The 10,568-nt window shown below is 35.0% G+C and overlaps 1 protein-coding gene across 4 annotated transcripts in view; it reads right to left on the bottom strand.

The window, feature by feature from the left end:
• LOC102677739 (homeobox protein six1a-like) overlaps window positions 1–10,568 on the bottom strand; it is a 32,246-nt gene that overhangs the window by 19,647 nt on the left and 2,031 nt on the right. For 3 of the 4 annotated variants that reach the window (XM_006611300.2, XM_006611302.2, XM_006611303.2), the window contains exons 2-4: window positions 10,512–10,568; window positions 7,740–8,022; window positions 6,081–6,315 (exon numbers count right to left, since the gene is read on the bottom strand). The exon at window positions 10,512–10,568 is cut by the window's right edge and continues 3 nt beyond it. In XM_006611300.2, the coding sequence (XP_006611363.1) occupies window positions 6,081–6,315; window positions 7,740–8,022; window positions 10,512–10,568 (575 nt within the window). The remainder of the gene's footprint in view (window positions 1–6,080; window positions 6,316–7,739; window positions 8,023–10,511) is intronic. The other variant, XM_006611301.2, reaches the window with a different exon arrangement.

Here is a 10,568-nt window from a genome sequence, read left to right as displayed (position 1 = left end):
AAAGTTAAAAAAAAAGTATTTATTACAGTATTCGTTAATTAAAAAAAAAAAAAAAAGAATATTATGGAACGAAATTAAAATCCTTATCGAGTAAATTTATATTTGTTGAGTTATGACGCTATCCGTGTCGAGGAACGATAATCATAAAATATTCGATCTGTTTCGGTTAAACTCACAATCGAAGATCTTGCCCATTCCTCTATTTATTCATCGATATAATTCTTGTGTAGCGGTAACGAAAACGAGGCTAAACGTTTAAACGGAAGAGGCAAAACGTCTGGACGGCACGTAGGAGAGGTCTGCCCCTTCCGGCTTTATTTATTTTCGGCGGAGCAATGTTGTTGTTCTTAACCCTTCGGCCGAGGCGAACGGGTTACGATGCCCGGCATTTTCGAAGATTAGAACGCGTTTAAAAGAGAAACAGTTCACTTCCACTTCGGCGGGATATTAGTCAAGGCGCCCATATAATATAACGTCACTTTTAATCTGTTAATCGGGTCAGTTTCTCAATTATACAAATTTTCTCCGTGTCACGGATTAAAAATTAACTCCGAGTTGCTACTGCATATTTGAGAAGAAGAAAATCTGGTCTGGATTTGATAGAAGAAACTATTTTGATTTTTATCGAATATATCGAGATACAAGAGATTTTTGTATAAATAAATCATTACGACGATAATAATTCGAGATAATTAGCTGGAATTTTGTTTGTCTGGATTTGATATGTAGAAGAAACTATATTGATTTTTATCGAATATATCGAAGTACAAGTAGAAGAAACTATTTTGATTTTTATCGAATATATCGAAGAGATTTCTATATAAAATAAATCATTACGACGATAATAATTCGAGATAATTAGCTGGAATTTTGTTTTCTCGCGAGAAAAATAATTTTAACTTTTATTATTATTCTTCTTTCGTTTTCGCGATCGATTTCGATTAAAAATTGAAAGACTAAAATAATTTCGATGGATATGTCGAATTGATGTTCATAACGATTAGTATTGGTGAAATAAGATAAAAATTTCTAAATATATGGATGTATACATAAGTTCCAAATAACATGGGTGATATAGAGATTAAACGTGTCTTTCCTGGTCGAGCTGTATTTATAATGCAGGATTGCGTTTGCAAGGAAGAAAAAACATTGTCACGGCACGTGCGGAGAAGAGAAGTTTATTTTTGTCCACTTGAAATGAGGAGTATAATGCATCGAAGAGACGCCAGGCCCCGAATCTCTCAACGAGACTGTTTTATGCCCAAGAAGAAGACTCGAATATATTTCAAGAGTCGTTAATGACAATTTATTGTAGCAACTACAATAACGAATAGAACACACACGCGTCTGTGTGTAATCTATTTTTTTTTAGAATGTAATAAAGACGAATCTACTGTGAAAAACAGGAAGATTGTGTGCTTTAAAACGATTGATGCGCTAATAATAATACGATTGACTATTCGCTTCTCTTTTCCCTTTTTTTTTTTTCCCCTAAAAATCTAACGATTATTGATTTCTCGTAAATATTAATAAAAAAGCACAAATAAAAGAACGAAATAAAAATTTAGAATATACGATATAAAATATGTATATATATATATATGTATATTTGAAACGATAAACGCGTAATCGATACGACGACCGTGTTATTTGTACGAGCGCCGATACGCGACTGCCGAAATTCGACATTCCCCCACTCTACTAATTTCTAAGCAGTACCGTAACGAACGTTTATACGTAAATTGTAGACGTATATAATTACTCGAAATTGATCGAATAATCGAACATTATATATTTTCAGGGTCTCGAATAATAATTATTTATTAATAAATTTATTAATAATATAAATATAAATTTTATTTTATTTTAAAATTCTAATATTTATTTAAAAATATATATATATATATATTTTCGAATAAAAATGTTTACGATGATAAAGAGTTGATAAGAGCGTACTTCCTTTTCGATTCTTCGACAAACTCGATTGGGCCCTCGACAAGCTGATGTAAATTAAAGTTGGATCACGCGTGCAGGGGCGGAACCGTTGGCGGTATCGCGGTCCCCACGAGACTGGGGCGTCTCGTGGGCGTCGGTGTCGGGCAAAAAACGTCAAACTCCAGGATGCACACGGTGTACATCGAGTTCTCCCCTGGGGAACTCTTATCGAACGATTTAACCGGCTCGTTTACACGTGATCCATACGTATAAACGCATAAACGAAGAACAGACGATTTATTCAAAAGGTTCGCGTGACTTCTACTTCGCAAGGCAATAACCTTCGACAACTTCATTCTACCGCAAATTTGTGCTATTTTCCAAGTTGCAATTGTGCTTAAAATACGCGACTCTGAGAATGCATTGACTAGGGATATTTTAGCTTCTAGATACATTTGTTAATTTTAAACGAAATAAACGTAATTATTACAACGAAATGTACGTACGATGTGGCGACGGATATAATACAAAACAGTAAAATAAAAAGTTATATATTACTAAATAAAAAGCAGAGATGCGTAAAATTTTAGTAATTGCAAACGAAGTTACGTAAAGAGAGGATATATAATAGCTACGAATAAATATTGTTCAAGCATTTTAAAATTACTTAAAGTAATTTCTAATTACTTATCTTTTCAACGCATCCAATTTTTTAGCGTGTTAACCATAACCAAAACATTTGGTAACATTTCAATTCCCGAAAGAGTAACGCGCTATCAATGCTTAGAGAATAATTCTGACCACGTGTGTGTCGCGAAAGAAAAAGACATTCGAGAGCGCAGATGGAATTGCGCGGAATAAAAGAGGTGAAGATAACGAGCAGACGGCGCCGTCTGAAATCTCGCGATCAGCATCTTTTTCTCTTATCGTCCCTTTGCGTTCCTACGATCTGCGCGCACGTTCGGTTACCGGACACCGGTCACAGACAACGTAGCCAACGTTTTTCTGCTGATCGACAGAAACGAGAAGAAAAACGAGAACGAAAGGGAAGAAAGAAAGAAAAACGATGATTGTTCGCACGAGAACAAGACCAACGAATGTTTTTATAGATATATCTCCCCCTCCTCCCGTAACGGAATGCGATCTTTGTCCAGTTTCGCGATAGTGAACCGTCATCTTGTGCAGGGTAGCCAACTATCTAATAAAGAGACTAGAAGGTAGCGCGAAACATAAACAAGCGGTACCAGATTGCGCCGCTTAGACAAGCAATTCTTATCGCTACGCACCGTTGCGCGCCTCGTCCTTTCCTCCACTCTCCCCCCTTCCTTCACCTTTTTCTAACGTCATCCAATTTCGGTGTGAGCACGTGTGACTCATTAATTCCCCGAAATGTCCTAGCTCCGTGCTCGTATTTTCGTTTCGGTCGAATTTATCTCTATCATCAAGGTTACATTCCAATTATTGGAACCGTGATGAATTAAACACGTTGAAAGGATTTGAAAAAATCCTCTAAGCTACTTTAAAAAAAAAAAAAAAAAAAAAAGATGACTTAGCCATCCGCAGATTGAAATCTAATCTCGCAATAACGTTATGAATCATACAGATAGATAACATATAACGCAACGGCATCAAAAAATTTATCCTTGAAATATGTTATAACCGTGGTTCGGTTAATGGAACAAGAAAAAGGATCGTTCGCTATCTTCTTCGTTGTTTAAATCATAAAAGCACTCTATTAATTGACCCATCCAAGCAATCAAACGGATCCTTTCTCTGTATCGTTCAAAGAATCGCCGCCTACGTATCTAGATACAGATTTTATTAAGGTTGAATAAAAATTATGTTATCTACAGGGTATAACCTCGATATGAAAAGCGCAACAATGAACCATTTCAACTCGATATTCCATCGAGGGGGTGTGCAACGAATTACTGATAGGGGGAAGGTACAGGAGGGTGATATGGATGCTTTGTAGGATTTCCTGTAATTAATATGCCGCGAATGATGCCATGCGTATCCACGATACCCCCAAAGCCATCGGATAGGACTATAGGATCCACCACCGCTTGCCTGTCTCTCTCTTTCTTACCCCCACCAATTTTCCCCCTCGCGCTAACCCCTCTCTCTCTCTCTCTCTCTCTCTCTCTCTCTCTACCTTTCTGTTTCTCTCCGAGTCCTTCTTCGTTCATGGGAATACACAGAAGCCATAAGAAATTCGATACGTTCCCCGTGGCGTGACACGGCTGTGTACTGGACTGGGCCTCGCCACGGTGGTGCTTCCCACTTCCTCCCTCGCGAAATTCTCGTCGAGGAGAAACGCCGTCTATCCTGGCCACGATTCGCATCGATGGATTCGCACCGAAATCAAGGGAACAAGAACTGGTTTTTTATTTTATTTTCTTTTTCCCCGTGTTATTTATGACGCACGATGATCGTCCGTTTCGACGATTCTTGAATTACGCTCACTATTAATCATCCTATCGAATCTTCTATAGGAAGCAGATGATTTTTTGCTCTAATAGATTCATCTATTATTTTTTTCGATATTCCCATACTGATTACGCGCGTGTAAACATTGATGTATACTGTATCGCAATTATGAAAATGAATAACAATAGAGTTTCAAATTGGTTAAACAATATAATTTTGTTATCACAAGATTTTAATTTCCGCACGTTCAGAAGATGTAAAAGGAATAAATAAATAAATAAATAAATAAAAAAGGATAAAATAAAGAAATAAATTTAGTATGAAACTTGAATATCATAAAATTAGAGAATGCGGTATCCTACTATAATATAGTAAGATTAATCGGGAGGAATAATATTACTAGATTCGTGTTATCGATTCCAATACGAAATAGAGAATCATGATATATAAGTATTATATTGATTACATTCGGTGAATATAAAAAATGAACATAGATTATTACACGATTTCAAAGGAGATATTATAACGGTATCTAAATTGTTCCGAGTAGTCGAGAATTTTAACTCTTTCCGCTCGAGAGCAAAATGGCAGTAACGAGGATCCGACGATTAAGCGGTTCGACAGATCGTGTTACGTCTCGAACAAGGTGTTCATTTCGGATCGAAAATTACAGAGTTCCAACATTGAGGTAAAACGGAAAAAGTTAACGTCCATATAATTAAATTCGAGGACGATTTAGAAGCAACAACGTAACAACATAACCTCTACGTTATTTCTTTCTTACTTTCGATAGATAACGATGTAACGTGTCCTTCCATGTAAATTACAGAAAATGTAGAGGTTAAGATCTGATAAAAAGCGAATCACACGACGCAAGTGAAATACATCGCTAACGTTACGTAGTTATGAGGCCGTCTTCGAGTTTGTTCGGTCGTTTCTAAAATCGGATATAGAGCAACGACCTTCCAAACAACATGAAACTCCTACGCTTGCGCCCTCCACGAATTCCACGGATATCAACTCGGCCACCGTCATTAAATCCTCGAACAAGGCCATGCGAAAAATATGTATGAAAATGCATACGTATATCCACATCGATATGACGAAGCTATTATTGTAACAACACATGTATCATCATCGACATTTCTCACGTGTTTTCTCATCTCTTTCCTACTTTAAAATAAGCAGACGCGTCTAGCATATCGCGATATATATATATATTTGATTATTAAAAGAAGATTATGTAATGTTCCTCTTTGAAACGTTCGAAGAGAAAAACTCCTTATATTCATAAGCTAATTTACACATTCCACGTGCATAAGTGTAAATTTATCTTAATATCTATAAGTAATACTGTTGCGTGAGAAACTGCTTTTAAAATTCCCGCGAAAATAACGCTACATTTGGACCGTTATTACTAATATTACTGGCTATTATTATTATTATTAGGCCAGACAAGATGAACAAAGGATATCGGATATTTCATCAGCAATGAAGACAATGTACTAAATGTCAACGCCCTAAATGACTTTGATCTTTCGAACAAAGATCAAAAATATAGAATGTTATCCAAATAAAAAAATATAATATGTCTGATACGATTTAAAAATATTATATAGATTATATATAATAAGCAATCCCCTTTAACGCAGTATAAATTAAGAAAAAGAAATAATTTTAAAAATATCGAGAAAATATTAAAAAAAGATAAATACCTATGTTCAGCTGCACGATCCCTTTGTCTCCGGTTCTTGAACCAGTTGCTGACTTGCGTAGTAGTGAGTCCCGTGCTTTCTGCCAATTCTCGCTTTTCACGAGGCGAAGGATAAGGATTAGTAGCGTACCAATCCCTCAGAACGCTTCTGGATTTCTCCTTGAAGCAGTAAGACGTCTCCTCGCCATCCCAAATAGTACGGGGCAGAGGAAATTTACGCCGAACGCGATATTTTCCTGTAATTTAAATATTTTTTCTTGTATACAAATATGAAATACTTAAAATTATATTTTTAAGCGATTTTAACTTTATCAAAAAAAGGATATTTTATTTAATTTTCTATTTTATATTAAAATTATATTTCAATTATATAAACATAATTATATTTAAATTGTTGATTATTCTTGTTCACGAATAAAATTACATGTTACTATCGTTAATTAAAATTATTAATTACAAAAAAATATTTCAAAATAATAACGCGATTTATACGTCCAAAGACGATAAATCTTCGAATTAGGAGAGGAAATATTTTTAAAACGACGCAACACCGATGCACAAACATCGCGTGTGTTCGATTTTATTTTCGTCGTTCGATCTACAAATATCGTGCATTGTTTTGCATTCTCCTTCAGCTATCAATTGCCATCGATACTCGAGAGAGTAAAAAAATCAAACATATAAATAAAAGTTTATATCGCGAAGGTCTTTTAAAAATACTTTTCTGATGTTTCACTGTAATCATTTTATATAAATAAAATGGAAAAAATGCAAGGAAAACGAAAAGAAAAGAGGAAAGAAACTAAGCACTGATAAAAATTTTTGCTCTAACTTCTTAAAAGAATCATTTTAAGAAAGGGTTATGCGTTAACCTTTTTTTAAAAGTACGTATAGCGAAGTTCTTTTTCAAAGAGCAGCAGGAAATCTTCACACAAACTTCGCGTCACACGAATTTCTTTCTTTGCTCTCTGGTTTTAGCATAAAGACAAAGGAAGAAAGAAAGAAAGAAGGATCAAATGACACAAATTGGTTCACAAAAGTAAATGAAAAGATCTAATTAAAATGTCGGTTGGTTAAACTCGCCTTCTTCCCTGTTTACAATGCGCGACGGAAATAAAACTGGCAGGCCTCGGGCGCGAAATTGCGGCGCGATTCTTTTTCCTGCGCGAGATGTTTCCTTTCCGGCGCCTATTATGATTGTCAATAAATTAGAGCCGGCGTTGTTACGTGGCCGATTCGTATTTTTAAACTTTCACTATCACCGACATTAAGTGAGATTACAAAAAAAAAGAACAAACGCGAAGAATTTGAAAAAATTTTCTCATGTATTACGCAAAAAGATAGAGAATATAATACAATTACATAAAATAAATTAAATTATAATATGTATTATCAATTTTTTTGGTAAATCTATTTAAGAATTTGAATTTCGTTTCATACATTAGATTGGAGAATTGTGAGTTATAATGACCAATGAGATTTAGAGATAGAAATTTCGTAAACAATATGGCGGTTAATATCCGCAATTAATTTATTTTGAAGACAGAAAATTATGTTTTATTTTGAAGGACAATGCATACTAAACACACTTCGTTTACTAAACACATTTCGAATTATCCAATAAAAATTTGAAATGATTTGAGGAAAATCTTATACTAACCAACTGCACCCAAAGGCCTTCCTCTCAATCTCTCGGCCTCTATGTAATGAGCCTTGAGCCAGAGAGCTTGCAGTTTCTGATGATTGTGCGGACTGAATGTATGACTCTCAAGAATCCTGTACAGTTCCTTGAAGTGGCCCCGATGGAAGGCGACAATCGCCTTAGCTTTCAGCACACTCTCGTGACGATGCAACCTAGTGCACGCCGGCAGGGACCACAGGAACCTGCCAAGCCTCTCCACAGAGCCTGCCTGTTGGAGAACCTGGACAGACGACACCATCGCCTTGAAGACGATAGACAGGGGGGGCACACTGTTAGTCGGCAGAACTCATCCCGATCTCCTCTTATTCTAGTGTATCTTGTATATTTCTCAATCGTAACTATTATTTCATCTCGTATCTCTATTTTATTCCGCGAAAAGGGTGTTTCTTTTTTTTTTTTCGATAAAATATTAATAATTTAACGTATCAAGAATCAGCAGACGTAATATATTTACATTCATTTATTAAGAAAGATAACACTTCAATAAATTTATGCTAATATTCCCTTTTCACGAGTTTATTCTTCGATGCAACACGACTCGTAATATATAAGCAAAAAAAAAAAGAAAAAAAAAACCGAATTTTTATTACGCGTACGCATTAAATTGAGAAAAACTGAGAAAAATTAAGAAAAAATATAAATATCGAGGAAAAATTATTATGCTATTACATGTAATGAAATCAATGCTCGATTGCTTATTACAAGCAACTTATCGAAAACGATCATCCATTAAATGAGACGATGGTACGAGTCTTGTGCACCTGCCTCGATTACTTCTTCATTCGCGTCGCCGGGTGCCACTAGTTTCTACACTTCTGACGAACGATTAATCACAATGTGTGCAAGAAATCCGGTCATATAATGAGAAACGAGTCGCGATGAAAGCCTAAGAGAAATGGCCGACACAGAGATCGCGATCGGACTTTAACGACGGTATACGGAAGTTTTCGATTGGTCGACGACAAATCAAACCGACATACCGAGGCGTGCTAGCTAAACCGTTAAACGATTTCAGTCTGTCTCGTTCCATCCACCATTCTGCCGCGAACTCGAGAATCGATTTGTCTTCGCGCGAGAACTTGAAGCACGCAACAGACGGTAGCACAAGAAACTACCGGCACCACCCGACTAACGGCAAAATATCGATAGATCGTTCTTTCTCGAACGAGTTGATTCGCCGATTACTTCGTATGATACAAGACAACTAGCGCCCACGTCTCACGGCATTTTCACGAATTACCGGTAACCATAGTGACGATAAAATACCATCTGGCGGATGTCACGCATAATTACTATTATTATTTCCAGTACGCTTTTTTAACGATTAATTTAAATTTTAAATTCAAAATTACAAATTTTAAATTGATTGATCGTTTAATCACGGTAAATGTTTCACGCACGGAATGCTTTTAATCGAAACGATAAGCTTAAATTATATTGAAAGACGCGATCGTTAATATTTAACTTTTTTTTAAACTTCTTTTTATTATGGCGCGGGCGTAATTAATCGTTAAACAATTCTATTCTTAACAAACAATTCGGTCGTTTATCGAAAACACAAAACGCTATCGTAAATTAGAATATCCATGTGACGTGGGCAAGGAGTTAAACGTCTAGCCGTATATGTAAGGCAAATGGGAAAAGTGTGCAAATGTTAACGTTCCTCGCACATTTCTAATGTACTATTGATTTCTGTATATGTCTATAATTTTGTACATTTTTTTTAAAATATAGAGAAACAATTATTTTAACACATTTATTATTATACAATTGTATTTATATGATACGTCACTAACGAATCATTTTTTTTATTTTTTTTTTCATTTTTAATTTTCGTCCAAATAATACAAAATCAGAATCTCGAACTACTGCTTCGAATAAAACATTCGAGATGTGTAACTAATGAATTCCGTCATGTACACGTGGACTATTCGATGTGAGAAGAGCGTAAACGTCGCACACAAAACAATTTATGGTTGGTAAAATCGTATGAACTCCATTAGATGTGACATGCAAGTGAATCTTGGCGCGCGGTGTTGTACAATATTGTATTCGCGGAAAAATAGAAAATTTCAGGGAGAATTTCATCGCCGCAAAGTGCATAAATAATAGCCAAGAAGTTAAATATTATTTCGCGAATAATTTTATTATAAGAATTTGGTCCTTAAATGATAATTTATGGATATTGACCGGCGTAATTGAAAATCTGCATATAAATTTTTTAATTTCTATGATCTTAACATCTTACTCCTGACCGAAAGTTCCGATTACGTATGTCTTATTAATTCTTACATAAATGAAATAAATTAATAAGAAAATAAAAAAAAATAAATTTATTAAAAATAATAATACGAAGGAGATAATATTTTTATATTATTTATTAATTAAGTGAAAAATAAAATCATTTGCATATCATATATCATTTATAATGTCTTGATTGCAAAAAATATAGTGACTTTTTATGATGCACGATGTTATTGTCACAATCGACTGACATGAAATTTATACACAATGGATATTATTTAAATTATATTAATCGCAAATCAATATTTTAATATTGTCCAAATAAATAGGAATAAAGTAAATTATAAGAAAATTGTATCTAGCATCTTTCCGTCGGATACTCGTCGCCCAACACCGCGCGACCGGAATTGATTTTATCAATCAACAACGCGTTAAAGCAAGCTCAAATTTCAAATTTCCACTCGAATAATATTTTTTAAAGCTTACCTCACAAACACAGGCGACTTGTTCCTGCGTAAATCCGAAGCTGGGAAGCTGTCCATT

This window comes from Apis dorsata, unplaced genomic scaffold (genome assembly GCF_000469605.1).
Source record: "Apis dorsata unplaced genomic scaffold, Apis dorsata 1.3 scaffold_87, whole genome shotgun sequence".
In the NCBI taxonomy this organism is placed as follows: Eukaryota; Metazoa; Arthropoda; class Insecta; order Hymenoptera; family Apidae; genus Apis; species Apis dorsata.
The sequence above is the reverse complement of the archived record's forward strand: the minus strand, read 5'-3'. Positions and strand labels throughout refer to the sequence as shown.